The 18,755-nt window shown below is 36.4% G+C and overlaps 4 protein-coding genes across 8 annotated transcripts; 3 read left to right on the top strand and 1 right to left on the bottom strand.

Annotated features, from left to right (window-relative positions):
- The first annotated feature begins 56 nt into the window (after positions 1–56).
- LOC147288500 (lysine-tRNA ligase) lies at positions 57–3,229 on the top strand. The gene is made up of 6 exons (XM_086240209.1): positions 57–383; positions 1,146–1,295; positions 1,447–1,705; positions 1,787–2,005; positions 2,138–2,280; positions 2,694–3,229. Exons 1-6 carry the CDS (start codon positions 93–95, stop codon positions 2,991–2,993), a joined length of 1,362 nt encoding a protein of 453 aa, XP_086096335.1. The 5' UTR covers positions 57–92; the 3' UTR covers positions 2,994–3,229.
- Positions 3,230–8,099: 4,870 nt separating this feature from the next.
- Positions 8,100–12,468, top strand: LOC147288499 (uncharacterized). Of its 2 annotated transcripts, none has more exons than XM_086241350.1 (2): positions 8,100–8,533; positions 10,191–12,468. In XM_086241350.1, the coding sequence occupies exon 2, from the start codon at positions 10,238–10,240 to the stop codon at positions 11,936–11,938; it is 1,701 nt and encodes a 566-aa protein (XP_086097476.1). In that variant the 5' UTR covers positions 8,100–8,533; positions 10,191–10,237; the 3' UTR covers positions 11,939–12,468. The 2 variants fall into 2 exon arrangements, with proteins under 2 accessions (XP_086097476.1, XP_086097477.1); XM_086241351.1 differs by lacking the exon at positions 8,100–8,533 and adding an exon at positions 8,544–8,743.
- Positions 12,469–13,985: 1,517 nt separating this feature from the next.
- LOC147288498 (EID1-like F-box protein 2) lies at positions 13,986–16,504 on the top strand. 4 transcript variants are annotated; one of them, XM_086242287.1, is made up of 4 exons: positions 14,054–14,083; positions 14,227–14,347; positions 15,159–15,933; positions 16,174–16,504. In XM_086242287.1, the coding sequence occupies exons 1-3, from the start codon at positions 14,067–14,069 to the stop codon at positions 15,906–15,908; spliced, it is 888 nt and encodes a 295-aa protein (XP_086098413.1). In that variant the 5' UTR covers positions 14,054–14,066; the 3' UTR covers positions 15,909–15,933; positions 16,174–16,504. The 4 variants fall into 4 exon arrangements, with proteins under 4 accessions (XP_086098414.1, XP_086098413.1, XP_086098412.1 ...); XM_086242288.1 differs by having other exon boundaries at positions 13,986–14,064; positions 15,159–16,504; XM_086242286.1 differs by having other exon boundaries at positions 14,059–14,083; positions 15,159–16,504.
- Positions 16,505–16,662: 158 nt separating this feature from the next.
- LOC147288497 (uncharacterized) lies at positions 16,663–18,641 on the bottom strand. The gene is made up of 6 exons (XM_086242290.1): positions 18,527–18,641; positions 18,224–18,376; positions 18,067–18,140; positions 17,872–17,951; positions 17,326–17,478; positions 16,663–16,851 (listed from the first exon to the last, which is right to left on the bottom strand). The coding sequence occupies exons 1-6, from the start codon at positions 18,528–18,530 to the stop codon at positions 16,800–16,802; spliced, it is 516 nt and encodes a 171-aa protein (XP_086098416.1). The 5' UTR covers positions 18,531–18,641; the 3' UTR covers positions 16,663–16,799.
- Between the last annotated feature and the right edge of the window lie 114 nt (positions 18,642–18,755).

Here is an 18,755-nt window from a genome sequence, read left to right as displayed (position 1 = left end):
ACCTGGCATTGCAACCAAGCTTTCTGTGTTATGTACCACACCCCTCTGAGTGGGTTACTTGTTTATGGCCAAGTACTAGGTTCCACAAAGTAATGGCAGCCATTACCGTTTCTTCACCAAAATCCACCATTTTGCAGAACCCAATCTCTCTCAGAGAAACCAGTTCTAGTTTTCTTGGTGGGTCTCTGAAGGGTCTTTGTTTACAGCTGAGACCCCGAAACAAGAACAGAGATGCCATCAGTTTAGTGGTCGCCTCAGGAAACTCCACCACGACAGAAAGCATCAGTAATAGCAGCAGAAGTGGTGGCCGGTTTTACATTAACTTCACCGGGTTTCCTTTCCCTCTGGGTCCTTTTCTCAATAGGAGCACTACTAGGACTGAGGTCAGCTTCTTTTATATTAAGTCCACCACCAACGCTTTTTAGTATGAACTTTCATTCCTATGAATATATATACAGTTGTTTTCAGTTGGGAATTGCCAAAAATTTGACAATCGTGGCTTATGACATGACAAACTTCTTTCTTTACGCTCACTATGAATTCCTTCTTTCGGATGTTTTCAGTTTCCATGTCTTTTTATCACTATTTAGTAGAAGCCATGTTTTTACAGTTTGGTAGAAGCCATGTCTTGTTACTTTCACATTTGATTGTTTAAAGATGGCCTTGTAGCTTTTGATACTTGATGTGCATATTGCTGTAATTGATTTTGCTTTATTGGCTTATAATTTCTGAAGGTATTTGTGTTCTGTGCCTGTGTGCCATTACCAACAAGTGTTTATTGTGGTGTGTAAATTTAACTGTTATATATTGTGTACCTTCTCATGTTGATCTCGTTAGTGCTTCTTGTACTAAAAGTTACTGTGCTGAAACATAACAATGATTCTTCTGCCGGTTGTAAGTTACTGAAAAATAAAGTATATGAGTGAAAATACTGTTCTCTCTCTCTCTCTCTCTCTCTCTCTCTCTCTCTCTCCCTACACTGTTAAAGTGTACTATTAAATGCTAGGTTGATATTTCATTGAGTGTACAAAAATCCATCTTTGAGTGCACATAAAATCCTTATTCTGGAGGATCAGAGTTGTTTTATGTTCTTGTGAATTGTAGGTTTTATACTAACTTTTCCCCTCATTTCTGCATGTTCTTAGGCTGTGAAAGGCTGTATATGGTTATTTGAACAAGAGCAAGCATTAGGCTTCAGCAGTGTGTCAACAAACATTAGAATGACAGTCATCAAACTCAAATCTGGAGGATTGTGGGTCCATGCACCCATTGCTCCAACCAAGGAGTGCATTCAGGTAATATTTTGTTTACAATTCTAGTCGTTTATAACTTTATCTTGCAGAATCTTCTTCTTAGTTTTTGCTCCTATATGCCTAGATCTGCATGTCTGGTGCTTCTGTTAACCAATTATGCTTTTTTCTTATGAGTGTTATTGTCTCTTGCCAGCTTCTGAAAGAGTTAGAGGCTCCCGTGGAATACATAGTTCTACCTACATTTGCTTATGAGCACAAAATTTTTGTCGGTCCATTTTCTAGACAGTTCCCTCGGGCTCAGGTATGGGTGGCACCAAGGCAATGGAGTTGGCCATTGAATTTGCCACTGGAGTTCTTTGGGATCTTTCGTGCTAAAACCTTAAAAGATGAGGATTTGTCCACTCCGTGGGCCTATGAGATTGAGCAGAAAGTTCTAAGTTCACCAGAAGTTGGTAATATGAATTGCAGAAGTACTATCTGAGACTTTATCTTATAAATTTATTGGGATAACTCATTTGCTTGTGGATTTTCAGGTATTGGGCCCTACGTGGAGGTAGCTTTCTATCATAAGCCTTCCAGAACTCTACTGGTAACAGATGCTGTAATTTTTGTGCCAAGACAGCCACCTGATTGTATTAGCAAAGAATCCTTGTTGGCATCTGCAAAGAATGGTTTGGCTGTAAAACTTCTTAGTAAAGGAAAGGAAGTACCTCAAGAACCAGTAGTTGACAACAAGATGAACCGTCAAAAAGGTTAAATCTCTGTTCCACATTCTAATCCAAAATTCTGTTCTTGAGTGAATTTTACTAAAATTCTCATCCAGTTTGAGGGTGATCATCTATTTTTTGTGAAAAAAAACTGAATAAATCTAATTTTTGGTGTAGGATGGGAAAGAATGGTTCTTCAAATTTTGTTTCTGGGTCCATCAAATCTTTTAGAACCTAATGCTAGCTTCGCTCAGATGTCACAAAAGCTGATTGTCTCACCCATTGTAAAGACTCTGGTCTTCAGCAAAGTTCCTGAAAAGGTAGTTGAACCATTCTCATGGAATTTTTCTTTGCGGGATCTTGTACATCTTGAGTATTCAATTTGGCCTGTCTTTTGGAATGCGAGCTAATTAGTGAAATCACCGAACATAACATGCCTTACCAAGGCACAGAGGGGTGGTTAAATGTTATTTAGACTTCTTTCTGTGTGTGCGTGTATTAAATAATCAAACCACCATTCTGGGCTTATTTGCTATGGGTGGTATGCTTTCACCAAACAAAGAAATAGAGGTAGGGGAGGGATGTGCAGTTAGAAATTTTCTTTTAGTCAGATGCCCCTTGGATCGATGTTTGACATGTTCTCAAAACAAAAAACTATAGTAATTGAAATGAATTTCAGTATTTTGACTATTTTTGTCTCAATATACAATCATTTTGCATCTTAACAATTCAGGTCAGGGACTGGATTGATAGAATTGCACGGGACTGGAGGTTCAGGAGAATAATCCCTGCACATTTTGCTGCACCAGTTAATGCAAGCAGGTCTGATTTTTTAGCTGCATTTGCTTTTCTGGATGACCTTTTGGATGAACGCTATGCCACTCGGCCTTCACTTTCTCTTCTCTTCACATCACTCATGGGAAAGGCTGCCAGTTACTTCCCTCCCGATGACATGAAGACTTTGTCATCCCTTGATCAGTTTTTGGTCTCAGTGGGAGCTGTAAAGAAGACTGTCTCGGGCCGGAAACGATGACATAACTTGACATACAAATTTGCCCTTTGAGATTTCACCATTTGCATACTCATGTATACTTAAGAGTACAGAGGTCCTTGGCCCAAAAAAAGGTAAAATGATTCTGGCTCACCATTGTTCTCTTAGCATTCTATACTTGTTATAGATATGATAGTGCAAAAGTAAAGGTGAAATAGAATGTATCATTCTTATGAGGTTTTGCTTGGAAATTGAAATTCTTCCCTTTAAGCGTGGTCCTCTTTGGTATTCAATGGTTGTAGAAACTAAGCAAAGAATAAAGGTGGTTGCTGGGAGCCCTACATGGGGCCATTAATTAAAGAATGCCAAAATACAGAACAAAAACCAAAACTTTGCTTCAGGTTTTCCTCTGTATAGTTACATACAACACCATCAAAGATATGTCCCATGGAAGATCCTAGAGAAGTGCATGTCCCTCATTTACTCTGCACAAATTGGCATTTAATTTGGAATTCATTAGGACAATACTGAAACTACGGCCTAGTTAGATATGAAATTTATAACTCTCTGCCCATTGACCACTTATTGCAGATGGTTGAAAATTTGGTAGGCATAGATGACAAAGTTCTTAGAAATTTGGAATTCAAGTAGGTGAAAGGTTCAAGGCAAGTAGCAGATACAGGCAGTTGTTTCAAGAGAGAATGGAAATTTTGTCCTCTGATGGATGACTTAAGGACCAATTAATAGGTTTGAAAGATTATACAAATTGGGATCAGAACATTGATTTTCTTGAACATAAGAATTCTATTTTGTCGTTGGAGGGTCAACTACCCAACTAAATTCTGCTACCAACTATTTATAGTTTTTGGAAACTACTAGTGAATATGGGCCGTTGATTGATCGATGTGGGTTTCACGATAGGTTTCACATCAATCAATTGCAGGGTCGACCATGCACCTACACGCAGACGCGTGCACTGAGAATGATATAGAAGTATAGAACACACAGCTCTTATGTTTTTGCTGGCCCAGCAGTTCGGAAAGAAGTAGCTTTTTCTTTGATAATTGCATTGCAGGAGTGGACATCTAGATTTCACCTTCTAAAAGTTTAGAGAGAGAGAGAGAGAATCCAAGGTGAATTTTCCTAGTACTATATTGTCTCTTTGCTCTTTTTTTGACCAAAACTTTTTCAAATCCTTGGGGCATATATCCCTCCAAAGACTGATGCATGCAACCACCTTCTTTTTCTTGTTCCATGTTTAAATGATTAAAGAGCTTGACTTTCACCCCCAAAGGAAGCTATACATTTACATCACCTTGGAAAAACCAACAAGGCACATGGCCATCCTCCAAGTTTGTGAGATGCTGTACATACAAACATTACGTAACACCTTTTTCTATGGTGGAAACCAGAGAAGAAGAGAATATATTGAAGAAAGTCGATCCCACGTAGGCTTAGCACATTATAAAGTGGAACAAGCAATTATACGAGCTGTCTGCATACTCTAAACATGTGTGACTGATTACACGTCTATGAGATATTTCAATGCGAGCGTGGTGATTGACTCACTCTCAAACTATTTTATTATATTTAATTGTAATCATCATGTTAATGATCCTAATTTGATTAGGGTAGTTTGGAAGTTCTCCAAAGTTGAGTTGTTCTAACACGTGCCAAACACCTCGTTAGGGAAAAAAAAATTGAAAACATCACTGACATGATCTCAGTAGGGTGTGATTCATCTGCAAAAGGATAAAAAAAAAAAAAAAAATCCAAAGTCAGCCATTAAAAAGTCAAAAATAGAAAAATAAAGGAACCGACCCTTATTTTTTAAAGATAGATTCTAATAGGAAAGATTATCCAAGATCCGAAACTCATATTCTCCCTTATTAGGTGCCTGTTTCAAAAGCATAAAAGAGATCGTCTCACATAATATTAGATAGCGATATAATATCCATATATCTTTTTTTGATATTTAATGTACAAATTAGATAGCACATACAATAGCTTAAAAAAAAAAAAAAAACTAGATTTGCAAGTTGGCCCCTGTTCTCAATTCAATTTCAGTTGTTGGGACTGCAAATTAAATTAAAAATGTTGTGGTCGAAATTGGTTCAACCAACTTAAGTTTTCATAATCTTGGGCAAGCTCTTTTTAGCAAGATTTGTCTCGAATTTAAACGAAAGGTTATTCATTTTTTAACTGGGAGGCTTATAGTTTCAATAGTTAATATTTATAAACCCCTTTTAGTAGTATAGTTAATTCAGAGCCTTCACCCATTATAATTTATCACACTCGACAACGAAAGAAAATAATTAACTCCTCCTTATAAAAAAATAATTACTTTCAGATTTACGAACATACTATCAACTTATTATGTCATCAAAATAATAAATTAGAGTTTAAACCCCTGACCCTTGCCTCCTGTAATCTGACCTGACCCTTGGCCCCAATTTGAGCTCATGATGATAACAACAACAATTAAATATTAAAAATTCTACATCAACTTATCACAGTAATGCTACATGTAGGAATATTCCAGAACTTCAATTCAATCTCCTAATTTGAAAATATGTCAATTATTATTATTCCAGTCTTCTCTTTGACAGTTCCTGCAAATTGGCTTAAGAAGACAAATTTCAAAAAATGGCAATATCCCCATTTTATATAAATATATGGCATGCCTGATGCCTCTAAGGCTCTAAGTCAAAGCAGAAAACTCCAGGATTCTCTTAGAAATCTACAAAAGTACAAAACCCAGTAGACGTGGTGGCAATGGCAATGCATGTTTTCTCTAAATAAAAAAATAAGAAAATGAAAGATGGCATTTCCAATGAAAACAACAAAGAGTATCTCTCTTGACAGTTATTTCATTCCAAGACCATAAATCATTTTTTAACAAACAACCATTAATATATCAAAATCCTGTATGACTTAAATTAACCTGAAACCAACTCCAAGAAGGAAGAGAGTAGTATCACTAAACCAAATGATAGTAAGGCATGTTGAATTGCTCTAGGCCGAGCTTATAATTAATGATTAAGAGTATCAATCCCTATACCTAAAGTTTTGAGTTCGAATATCTCTCTTAATATTATCTGATAAGAAAAAAAAAAAGTGCTCCACATTTTAATTAAGTGGGGAGCCTCATTCAGGAGAATTGATAACTTAGCCAATATAAATGTCTAGGTTCAACAAATGGTTGTAGTTATACACCAACCATTTATTGGTACATGAAACCCATATCACCAAGGATCATTGAAAGGGGCTGTGGCTGAATTTCAATATATAATAAGATTCCTATTTATCATGAAAGCAATTTCGATCTGCAAATAATGATTTCATTTATCCTTCCTCATATGAGTTGATGTATAAACCCATTATAGAGATGAAGATGACAAATCATAAAGTTTTTAATGCTGTACCTTTAAATTCAAATAAAGTTTTAATTGATTTTCAGCGTCATTTTCATTACAAATTCCTGGAATTGTTTGATAGAAAATGATCTTGTGTATTTTTCAAATGATGTCATAGATCGAAAAATAGGTGCTTTCTTGGACAATACAATATCTTTTTTTTTTTTTTGGCCAGGGACAATACAATATCTTCATTTCTTTCTGTCAACAGCAATATAAAAAACGATGTAGAAACTGTTTTGTTAAGATGTTTTCAAATGATGCTAAATTTTAAAAAAGGTTTTTATGTAAATTTGGAAATTATTCATTTTGTTCTAGAGAATAGCATATATATATATAAACCCCTTCTGTTGAGATATATTTCATCTAAAACATAATGAGATATGACTCGTGGGACACACTCCACATTGTAATTCGATGATCGAAGTCGTCTATTATCTAAGTCTCTTGGATCATCCTTACAAAAAAATTAGATAAATCGAAATATATATATTTACATTAAAAGGAATCAAATCTTTTACCTATTTTAATTTTAACAAATTTTCACTCTCCTTCATTATTTGAGTTAACCCATTTACACCACATAAGTAACATCATAGCACCTGTTGGTTTTCTACAAATTGGTAAATTTACACCTAAAAATTGTTACCGACACAAAATTATACCTAAATATGATAAAATAAAGAAATAGTAAGAATTCCGTTTTATTAACAAAACAACCAAGGGAGGTTATTCATGTACAACTGTACAAGGCATGTACACTAATACACATGAATGAGAAGTGAGAACTACATTCTTCAACAAAAAGAGAAGTACCCTTTGGCAAAAAAAGAAAAAAAGAAAAAAGAGAAGTACATTACAACTAAGTTACTAACACATTTTCCATTGAGAAATTAAGAAATGTAAATGTAAAATTACCATTCATTTTTTTCTGGGATTAATGTCATTTTGCTCCCCAGATTATTACACATGTATCAGTTTGCTCCCCAGACTTCTAATTTGGAAAATTAAGGACCCTGACTTTTTCAATTTTGCCAATTAAGGTTATTCCGTCAATTTATACATTTTTCATCTAAAATGTCGAGATGATCAAGCAAAATTTAGCAAGAAATAAAAGAGGAAAAATGATGCATGAGGAAAAAATGATAAGATCTAATTGGAAGGGACCATTTTGCCCTCAAAGATTTGGATAAAAAATGTGTAAATTGACAAAAGAACCTCAATTGGCAAAATTGAAAAAGTCAGAGTCCTTAATTTTCCAAATTAGAAATCTGGGGAGCAAACTGATACAAGTGTAATAGTCGGGGGAGCAAAATGGTATTAATCCCTTTTTTTCTGGGTAAATGTAAAGTACCATTCCTTTTGGTAACCTGACACATTAATTGTAGAAAGCAAGCTAAGGAGGTTTTATTCAAATAAAGCACACAAAAAAAAGTTCTTTTAGTAACAATGTAATGAAAGAGATGCCAATAAAATACATATTAGGCAAGACACATTCAAAATTTAATGTTGAAATTTGAAAGAATGTCTGGTGCCTGGGAGGGATACAGTTAACAGAATTTCTTTAATGTTTTTCATATTTTCATGCCAAAGAGGCCTAATTAATTAACCCTTTTGAAAAACAATATCCAAAATTTATTATTTTTGTGGACAATCAAATCCAAAATTCATTAACATCATTACAAAAGGTAAGAACTTCACAACCCAATCTTCAGTTTGGATTTTGGAAGTCCCAAAAAAGTTTTTGAATTTTGGAACTCCCACAAAGGCACAAAGTTTGGATTATTATTATTTTTGGTTGGAACTCCCAAAAAGAATTTTTGTTTCAACAAAAGAGCAAAACCCATTGAGTTTTAGAGTGGGACCCAAACTCCCAAACCCAAATCCTCACACTATCTTTCCCTCTCCTCTTTTATATAACTTTCTTGGATTCTGTAACAAACGCGCAAAGTGCAGAGAAAACCCCACCGGACCAGAAAGCAAGGAAAACTAGAAACAGTTGCTTGCACGATCTCTGAAACAAAAATCTCACTTAAAAGAAAGAAAGAAAAAATATATCAAAAAGGAGTGGCCTTTACTCTCGAGCAGGCCTCGTTCATTCACATCCCGTTTACCTGTTTCCTTTTCCTTCGCTTCCTGGTTAAGCAGGCTTAGCAGAAAACAAAGGTACGTTTCTCTACGCGTCTCTGAATCTCTGAGACCTTATTTAAGCCTTTTTGGCACGTAATGCGAGATGGGTTTTAGTCTTCTGCCCCCCTTTTGCACAAATCAGAACTGGGTTCGAGTGACAATGTGATTTCGGTTATGGGTTCTGTGTAATGAAAGCTTCCTTTCACTAATCACGGTTTGGGTTCTCATGGTGTTCTCCTATTAGTGGTGCGTCTCAGTTTTCCTTCTCTGTATAGGTTCTTGGGATTGAGATTAATGGTTGTTGTTCAATGGCTTGCTTGGTTTCAACGCTTTCTTTTTAATTTTTTATTCGTTTATTTTCACTTGTTGACATGATGAGGGTTGTGCTCTGATGGGTTTGCACATTAGGATCTTTGGTAATTTATTCGTGCTATCTACGCGTGATTTTTCTGTTTACTTTGATGGGTGTTTCTCCATTTTTATGTATTGTTTTCTGGTTGGAGATTTGAAGCTGCTCTTCTGCTACTTCAACTTGTTTTTCTCTCTCAATGCAACCCAGGAGTGGTTGCTTTTAGTTTATTTATTCCCTTACAGAAAAAGAAAGAAATGAATATTAGCTTTTTCTGGCATATCTTCTTTGGCCAAATCGTCTTAATTTGACATACGAGTTGGTTGCAGGGGTCTTAGAATGCACAATTATGATGGATCTATCACTATCAGTATCAGCTTATAACTCTGTGGGATTGTTTGATAGTATTGGTCATTGTATGTCTTAAGATGTCAACTGATTTTATTTACTGATTTGCTCTGTTCCTTTTTTCGGTTTCTCCTTGCATTCATGTCTTGCGAATACATTCAAGTGTACTTCATCATACAATAACAAAGTGATTATATGATTGTAGGTTGTAGTTAAGTGGGGTAGGATGGAAAAGTAAGTTTTGAATTGAACAAATGTCTGATGCCGTGGTCTTTAAACTTTCAAAAATTGCAAAATATCTTACATTTATATTTATTGTGGTGTAGATTATTGTTTCTTCCATCATAATAGGTGCCGGATCTGGAATCAAATTCAAATCAAGAAAGCATGAAACTTGTCATTATAATTAATTGGTATTCTTAAAACTTCTTTAAATCCCAGAATTTGTGAAGCTTGTTTCTACTGTTGGCGTTTTAAAATTTTTTTTTTTTCCATAATCTATTTTGGTGTCTTATGTCCCTCAAACTATAATAAATCTTGCCAAAAAGATTTTGTACACGAGTTTTTTATTTGAATTAGTAGCATAAATGCTTACCTTTTATACTCTTCTTCAGGTTGAAAGTTTTGTTAAAATCCTTCCTGCTTGAAGCTATCTGTTAGTGCTAATTGTATTTAAACTTTTGCAAAATTTGATTTACAAATTACAATCTAACATGGCATTTTATGTGTCATGCCTTGTTAATCTCACTTTCAAGTCCCCTTTGTATTTGGTGGCATAGCATGCCACTAGTGGCTTGCCACATACGCTGCCAGGTCTTTTATAAACTAAATTTTGTAACTCTTGTACCTCTAGCACCATTTGTTAGAGTCTCTATTATAATTTAGACAGATCTTGCTACTGCTTTGTTAGATTTCTTATATCTTCATTTTTGTTTAGTGAATTATGCATCTCCCCTCTTCATTTTGCATCTCTAAATTTCTTTTTCTGGTTTTCAGGAGTGTCTGTTCTAAATTTTGCTTGAAGAGTATCTCAGTCCATTCTGATGGATGATTCGAGTATCAATATTCCAAGGATCCAAGGAATGACAAAGCCAGATGAGAGTAATTCAAGAAGAAATTCTACAGGAAAAATTTTCTCGTTGAACAGTGGAGAAAAAATTCCTCACTATCTCAGAGCTTCTACTGGTTCCTGTCATGACTTTTGTAAATATGGGAGGAAACATGCATCGGAAGTGAAGGCGAAATGCCCTGTACGGGCCATACCAGGAAGACTCCCAACAAAATCCCCTGACACCCAAAGTTCAGTGGAGAGTGTGGTTTTGCCAGAGAGGAAAAATATGTCAGCGATCAAACTCAAACATTCACCCGATTCTAAAATCCTTTTACCTGATACTTGTAATGTCACCAAGCAGAAACTGTCAAGAAAATCAATTGAAAACCAAAATTCTGTTGGGATTGAACTTCTGTCTGAGAAGAAGAAGACATCATTGGCCAAGCTCAAACTGTCATCCTTTTCAAAACCTCATATATATGATGCGCCTAAAACCATGAAGCAGGAAGTTTCATCCTCTCCCGAAAAGCTGGAATTCTCTTCAAAGAAAGGTTCAATAAAACCTAGAGAGAAGGACATGTCTGCAAAACATGTGACTTCTTTGAAGCCAAAATCTTTGGCAGTGAAGGAATTGCCTTCTCCTGATACTTCAAGAGGTTCAGGTGGCCGAAGAAACAGTGATTTGAAGATAGGCCGAAGGACAGGGACCTCTCTGAAGCCAAAATCTTTGGCTTTGAAGCAAATGTCTTCTCCTGAACCTTCAGGAGGTTTAAATGACCAAAGAAACAGTGATGTTAAGATAAGCAAGAGGGCAGGAACGTCCATGGTGGCTTTGAAGAAAGTATTGGTGTCCCCAATAGCCTCAATGTCCCCCAGACCTTCTCTCAGCAGTGTTGCAAGCTTAAAAGCACAGAAGAACAGGACCCTGAAAGTTGTGTCTCCTCTTAAGAATCAGAACAAGATTGGGAAAGCTAAACCAAAGCAACTCAACAACGATGAGATTCAGGAGAAGACCTTGTATGTCATTAAGATTGAAACTGAGCCTTTGGAACCTGATCAAAATAAAAATTGTGAACTTGAACCATCACCAACTTCACCACCACCTTCATCATCACCCAAGCCTTTGTCCCTCCGTCTGTCCTTTTCATCCCATGAAGGAGAAGATCAAGAGTCTGGATATACGATGAGTGAAACAGAAGCTTCTTCCTCAGAAGACAACAAAGTTGACAGTATAGAAAATGCAGAGACCCTTGATAAGGATGACAAAGGGAAGCCCAGAAAGCCTGGGATGGTTTGTTCTGAAGACGAGGATAGTCAGCCTTTAAAGTTTAGGAGGGGAAAGGCGGTTGACCTGCAATTTCAGAGTAATAGTCCAAGGAGACTCAAATTTAGGCGAGGAAAAGTGTTGGGAGAGAACCAAAATGTCAAAGCTGATGCCCGAAGGCAAAGCTTCAAGAAAAGAGGTGTTGATGATGATACAGTTGGAACTGAACCTGGTCCAGAAAAGGTTGTTTTGAGACATCAAGATGTTCAGGGAAAGAAAGATGCGAAGGGTTTGTATAATAATGTAATCGAAGAAACAGCAAGTAAACTTGTTGAAACCCGGAAGAGTAAGGTTAAGGCTTTAGTTGGTGCTTTTGAAACAGTGATCTCGCTCCAAGAGCGCAAACCTTCTGCAAACTCTGTCACTTGAGTTGTGAACAGATGGTAGAAATAATCCTCGGCTTGTAATGTGAGAAGTCGAGTTAACAAGCTATGGCTCTGCAAAAATGTAAAGGTAGATTGCTTCTGTTGGTGTTAGACCGCCTGGATGTAAATTTGAAAGGGAGTCTTGCAAGCGCAGATCTTAATATGCCTTGTCTGTATTTTGTGGAGGGTATGCATTTTCTCCCTTTCTTCTTGAATTTCATACGATATGATTGATCCTTACCCTGTGAATAAAACTATTATACTCAAGACTTCATATATTGAGTTAGAAAAGAAAAATTACAGAATGGCTGGTTGAGTAATTGTAATATCTTCTTATTTTAATAAAGTAGTTATTGACTGTAATGGTGTTTGTTTGATTTAGCTTTTCCTCTGTCAATACAATGACTGCTCCAAGTTTTTGTCCATTGCTTGAGTTGTTCAATGGCAGTGTTAAATTATTCGGCATTGATTTAAATGTGTTCATGAGACAGAAATATATGTATGTGTGTGTCTCCTTTAGTAGGGGAAAGCTGGTTAATGAAGAATTGAATAGACTTAATCCCCCCAAACAGTTGAACTTTGTTATCAAGTCAAATGTTCAACCAAAATCTCTGGCTTCATGTTCAAAATGAACTCTGATCACCAATCCAGAATCATCAAACTTTGCTGCGTGGACCCAATAATCCCAATTAGCTCCTGCAGTTGCTTTAGCAGAAGGCTTGTTCTGTTCCTGTGGTTTGATGGTTGCTCAGCAAATCGCTTGTGTTGCAATTCGGCCTCTCTGCAGCTGCTCCTTTTTGATCATCTCCATTTCAGCACTCAGCCTGCTGTTCTTCATAAGCAGCCTTCATGATTCCAGGACCAGACACCGAAGCAGAAGGCTTGTTGTCCTGTACTGGTTTCATTGTTGGGAAGAAGATAACTTCCTTAATATTCTGTGAATCCTGCGGTTGGAGGCATCCCTAACTCCAGAGCACTAATAAATGATGTATCCGGAGTCATTGCTTCTTCATCACCCAATTGTCGATTCTTGAGTTGGTCATCGACAATCAGGTGGGTGGGTGAGTGTTAGGATTATCACAATGGGCAGCATATGTCTATTTCACTTTTGGTCCCTCCTCTCTGTGTTTGTTTCACCATTGCATTCCTTTAATTATGTTGACAGTAAGAATTTATTGCTTAGAGCCATTGCCATACTCTAACAGTAACGTATACTTCTTCTAGCCAAACTAGAGAGCAAATCAACAGAGTAACAGAGTAAGCTTGTGATGATGTGAGATTTAGCTCAAGTGGTATTGCGTGGCAATTAATGAATCTAAAAACTTCTGTATATCTCAGGATTGTGAATTTGTATTTAATCTCTATAGTTTTAATTTTTTTAATTTTGATTGAGTACTTTATAAATTATTGCAATTCAAGATACATTAGCATTTTCTTTAATTAATTTATTAAATTGCTAACAATTTATAAATTATAGAATCAAATATTCAAAATTGTAAGGAATTTGATTATTTAGTGAAAGAAATATTAACATCATCTTAAATTGTAACTATTTGTAAAATACATAAATCAGCACAATTAAAACTTAAGAATTCCAAATTACAGGACTAAAATTTAAATTTGACTTTGAAAACTTCGAATACTATATTAGTTTGTAAATTAGATTTTCTTTAACATGTCTGGAAAAAGTTTGGATTCAAAATTTTCTTTACATAATTAGAATAGAAGTAAAAAAGAAAAAATAAAGAAAAGAATTAGAAGGAAAGTAAAAGCAAAAGCTTAACACGTGGCAAAATAATGTGCTCCAAGAATCTTTTGGGCTATTGTCGGACATGATAAATAACATACAATTTTAAATCCCAACCCACAGTAAAATTGTAAAAAACAATGGGCGTGCTTTGTCTTTCACTCTTTCCGGACTGAATGACACATAAGACAACATGCACAATCCACAAAGCCGCCACCTTCGTCTCCGACACGTGGCACTACACTATTTGTACTTGCCATAGATAAAACCACCAACAGGTCGTTCTAACATGTCCCGCAAATTGCAAGTCTTCTATTTTGGAAACCAACCATGCCTTGGCTCTCGCTACCAGATACCACCTCTGCGTTTGCTAGCAGTACCTGGTATGGTACCTCTGTCACTGTATTTTTCTTTGAACGAATTTACCCCTGCCTTTAAACCCAATTTCCAGTGCTTCCTTGCATGTAAAATGCAATTTTTTTTTTTTTTTTAATCTTCTTCTTCTTCTATTGCTTGTAAAAACCCTAATCTCTTCGATTTTGCAGAGTTGGGTTTTCTAGGGTTTTGGAGCTATGCCGAGACAGGGCTTTGCAAGCTACGAATATCTGCTCCACACCGAGTGATGAAGAGTCCTGTACCCAAGCCATCTATAAGGTTACGGCTCAGGTAAGAACTTGGGTCTCCATTTCGTGTTAATTACGATCTAGTCCACTTTCAGCTTCTTCTCCCTGTGTTTTGGTTGATTTTGATATGGCCTCGGGTTTTGTAAGTTCTTCGTTTTTTTCTTCTTTTTATTCGAATTTTTTACAATCAAGTAAAGAATCAATGTGGATTTTATTTGGATTAAGTATTTGCTTAGGGTTGCAGTAGATTTTGTTTAAAAGCTATGATTTTGATGTAGAGGGCCTTGTGGATCTAACGTTTTGGAAGTGAGGATATGCGTTGAGAAATATACGAAAACCTTGTTTTGTGTTATTCTATTGAAGTTGATTGAGAATGGCAAATGCTCGTTTCTGGTTCATGTTTTGTTTATATTCAAATATGTTAAAGTTGAAATGCGGAGCTTATCCGTATCGCTATTGTGTTTTGTTATGTTGAAATTACTTTCTAGTCACTTGCAAAGCTACCCCTATAATACTAAACGGATACATGCTCTTCACATGGCTTTAGCTAAAAACTCTTTGCAATATGAGATGTTGAAATGAAGTAAAATTCCTTGGTAGTGTGTAGCTTGAAACTCTTTTGAATGTTATGGTTTCTTAATTTTGCTCTTTTTCTTTTTTCTTTTCAAGTATGTGTTTAGCAAGCTTGATTCTTACTATTTTTTATTGCTCAGAGACGCTCCTAGTTTTCAGATTCTGGTAATATCAAATCTAGCATTTGTTCTCGTATTTGAACGATAGAGTGTGCACATGTTATATTTGCACTCTCACGAACTACAGTGATTTGAGATTATTGTATTTTTTAATCTTACTAGGTAGACAAAATGATTCTTACAAAGCAGTATCGTTGTATACACTCAACAAGCTGTCAATGCACAAAAGGACATCTAAGTGAAGATGCGATATTCCTAGTATTTCAAAAATTGAATTGGAATCCTAAGTTAATTGCTACACTTTCTTGTGTCTGCAAATGGTTTGATGATCTCGCCAAGCGTGTACTGTGGAAGGAGTTTTGCCGAACAAGAGCACCAAAGATGATGCTTGATCTTCAATCTAGTGGGAGTCACAGTGTAGATGGGAACTGGAGGGCACTTGGGAAGCTGCTTATTTACTGTTCAGGATCTAAGAAGGGTGGCCTCTTTAATAGCATTCAAATCCCTGGTCACTTTGTTTATAGGACCAGATTCTCTAGGACATCAGGGAAGAGCTTTCTTTTGCCACAATGCAGAACAGATGTTTTGTATGTCTCTGACCCTTGTGAACATCTTGACCAAGGAGAAGAGGGAGACGTGGGCTTTTTCCGGGGAATTTTCAAGTCGTTCTCAATGTCAAAGGTTCGCAAGATGTTGATTAAAAAGGGGGCCCAACTTCATCCAACAGAGGTGTGCCCTTACTGTAAGGCCAAGTTATGGAGCATGTTGCAAGCCCAAATGATACCGCAGAGTGCCAGCTGCAGATTGGGTGCTTATGATGACTGCATTGAGTATTTTGTTTGCCTCAATGGACATATGCTTGGGATCTGTACCCTGTTACCTCTATCGGATTCAGAAGAGACATCAGAGTAGGAGTGAAAGTTGAAACCAAAAAGAGGTACTATCTTTTGTTGGACACCTAGAAGTTTTAGAAGTTTTAGTTTATAATGAATTTTCTATGCATGAGATGGAGCGATACTTATAATGACTAGTTCAACAACAGCCAGCCCTTTTTGTTGGACACTGGTGTACCAATATGTGTAATATGTTTCAGTACTTGCTCTACAACCGGCTTTATCTCAACAGTCTTTCTACTCTAGGGTATCTTTTTCCTTTTTTTTTTGTTTCTTTTGCGCAGATTTCTTGTCATTGCAAGCATGAAGTTGGGAAGGTCAGCCTATTATGGGCTCTTGGGTCGGCTTGTTTGTGGCAGCTGAAATCAACCATTACAATACCATTAAAATGTTCAAGCTTTCAATCTTGCCCTGGTCGATGGTTTACAGTAGAAGTGTTAGACGCTGTTGCTAACCATTTCTTTTCCAATTGTCTTTTACATAAAATGTTGTCGCTGTGAACCATGTAATACGATGTACATTTATGTATGGTCTAAATATGTATGTGGCTAGCATATTGGTTTGTGGAATAATTTTATACACTTGTTCATGATTATCTTCCAATCAGTTGCTTCACTTGTTCCATTGGTATTTTTTTATTCTCAATAAATTTAGAATTAGTTTTGAAAACTCCATCCTTTCATTATCAGCCCTTCTGGACTTTGAGTTGCAATAGAACGAATGACATACATTGGATGAAAGCAAGATAAAGGCCTCAAAAGGATCAAAATTTGGCAAACATGGATTAGAGCGAATCACATGCATTAGACTGAGTCTCATGTTGTTACACATTACAATCAAATTATGTATATATGAAAAGAGCAGAAGTACATTATATATATATATATATATATCAGATCATATATTGTGCTCATTCCTCTGCTTCGAAGTCCAACCCCGCAATGCTCATCTTACCAATATTGCTGCAAAATTCAAGTCTCCAGTAAGGGTTTGTTGAAGTCATATAAAGCTGAGAACTATTTGACAAATAAGCAAGGAGTGAAAAGAAGTCAGCATAGGGTTACACAAAAGTAACCCTGGAAAGCTAGAGCAAAGGCTCAACCAGTTTAAGTTGAAATCTTGCAGGAAAGTAGATATCATAAGGTAATTTCTCTCTGCATTGTCTTCCAAAAGATCCATTATGCAAAACACACTACTCCAAAAACAAAGAACTGTGGCCGGATTCTCATAAAGTCCTGGAATAGTAAATATGCCAACTTGTATATTCTAAGTAGTAAATGTAAAAATGAAACTAAAAAGATGATGGAGAGATGACTTTCAATAGCAAGGGCTGGAAAACTAGAAGGTAGCAGGAAAGCCCAGACTGTTGTCTGCTCGACAGAAGTTCTTGTCCATATAAGTTATGAGACAGGGAATAAGAGAGATTCAAGTCTTACACAACAGCATCTAGGCCAGCCAATTTGGGTAAAAATCGCCTGATATGATCTTCAGCTGCTTTCTCAGATTTCAGTGTCTCACAGTTGAAAGAAACCAAAATCATGTTCTTCCCATGCTGTTCTTCAACCATATCTACAACATCCTCCTCCCAACTGCCTACCAATTAATGCAAACAAGAGGCAATTGTTATCTACATGCAATGGTCGATCATGAAAGGAATAATTGTAAATAAAAATGGAATTTCAGATATGAAACTATGAAACTACATAACAAATGGAGTATAGAAAAGGTTATTCCATAATTTAGTTATTATCAAAATCTGAGGTAATAGTTTAATCAAGTCATGGAAGACATTGCGTTTGCGCATGATTCTAGAAATTAGAGAGATACAGGAGTATCAAGGCATAAACTTTTCACAAAAAATGAAGCCAAAGTATCTACGGTTTCAAATATACTAATGGACATACACCAACGATACAATATTTCCAAGAGTCTACTGTATTGCAAGAACCAGCAAGATAATTCTAATTTCTAAAGTGGGTTACCCATGAGCATGATCAATGCTATTCAACCTGGCAGCATCATGGCCTCTACACTCCACAACAATGACTTTTTCTTTCTTTCTCTGTCATCAATCATAAATCCAAACCCATTAGAGGTCATAAAGAGAACTAAATTGATGACAGGCAAAGAACCATTCTGCTAAAACAAAAAATAAAAAATAAAACAATCCATCATACATTGTAGTCTATGATTGCAAGCTTGATTAGACGATAATCCTCTCCCCTGCTACACTCCTTTTCACATGCCAACTCTACAAACATGGTACAGGGCATTCATGACTAAGCATCCAAAGGCACCATGATAAGATCACAAACCGAGACAGAAAGGAATTACCAGTTCCATGAAGACCGTAGCAAACGTTAATGGAACCGTGGTGTTGGATGAAGTGGCCTGATATGGACCCACATGGCAACAGTGCTATTGAAGCCACTCCTTCCATTACCTCCCCTACGTTCCCTCTCTCTGATTCCACTTCCCCTCCTTCATCTGCCACAAAAAGAAAAAGAAAAACAGAAGTAAAATACGGAAACACAGCATCTACCCATTTATTCTTAGATGCTGGTGGACTGATTAATACCCATCAACGAAAAAGAAAAGATACATAAAAGGAAACAAGAGAGGGACTTGGTGACTTACCCATTTGTCTCCTTTTGCTCACAAACTTTTTCAGTTATTCTCAATGTTTCTACACACTGAGAAGACAGAGGGAAAACGTTGGTGGTACTAAATACCCATTTACAGTGTAATCGAGTCTACGGTGAGTGACAATCTAGGTACCCTATCACGGTTGCAAAACGTTTGCGTTTAATCGAACAGCAAGGACGACAATACGACATGGATTTCTCGAACGGTCTAGATGACTTGC

This window comes from Dryas octopetala, chromosome 4 (genome assembly GCF_963921425.1).
Source record: "Dryas octopetala chromosome 4, drDryOcto1.1, whole genome shotgun sequence".
Classification (NCBI taxonomy): domain Eukaryota; kingdom Viridiplantae; phylum Streptophyta; class Magnoliopsida; order Rosales; family Rosaceae; genus Dryas; species Dryas octopetala.
Note: the sequence above shows the minus strand (reverse complement) of the source record. Positions and strands in the feature narration are given on the sequence as shown.

Bases quoted from the DNA above. Each gene is read 5' to 3' on its own strand.
- LOC147288500 (XM_086240209.1), top strand. From the start codon at position 93: ATGGCAGCCATTACCGTTTCTTCACCAAAATCCACCATTTTGCAGAAC. The intron at 384-1,145 runs GTCAGCTTCTTT...GCATGTTCTTAG, and splicing joins GGAGCACTACTAGGACTGAG to GCTGTGAAAGGCTGTATATG. The intron at 1,296-1,446 runs GTAATATTTTGT...GTCTCTTGCCAG, and splicing joins CAACCAAGGAGTGCATTCAG to CTTCTGAAAGAGTTAGAGGC.
- LOC147288499 (XM_086241350.1), top strand. From the start codon at position 10,238: ATGGATGATTCGAGTATCAATATTCCAAGGATCCAAGGAATGACAAAG.
- LOC147288498 (XM_086242287.1), top strand. The intron at 14,348-15,158 runs GTAAGAACTTGG...TAATCTTACTAG, and splicing joins TCTATAAGGTTACGGCTCAG to GTAGACAAAATGATTCTTAC.
- LOC147288497 (XM_086242290.1), bottom strand. The intron at 17,952-18,066 runs GTATGATGGATT...GATTGATGACAG, and splicing joins TTGCAATCATAGACTACAAT to AGAAAGAAAGAAAAAGTCAT. The intron at 17,479-17,871 runs GTAACCCACTTT...ATTGGTAGGCAG, and splicing joins AGCATTGATCATGCTCATGG to TTGGGAGGAGGATGTTGTAG.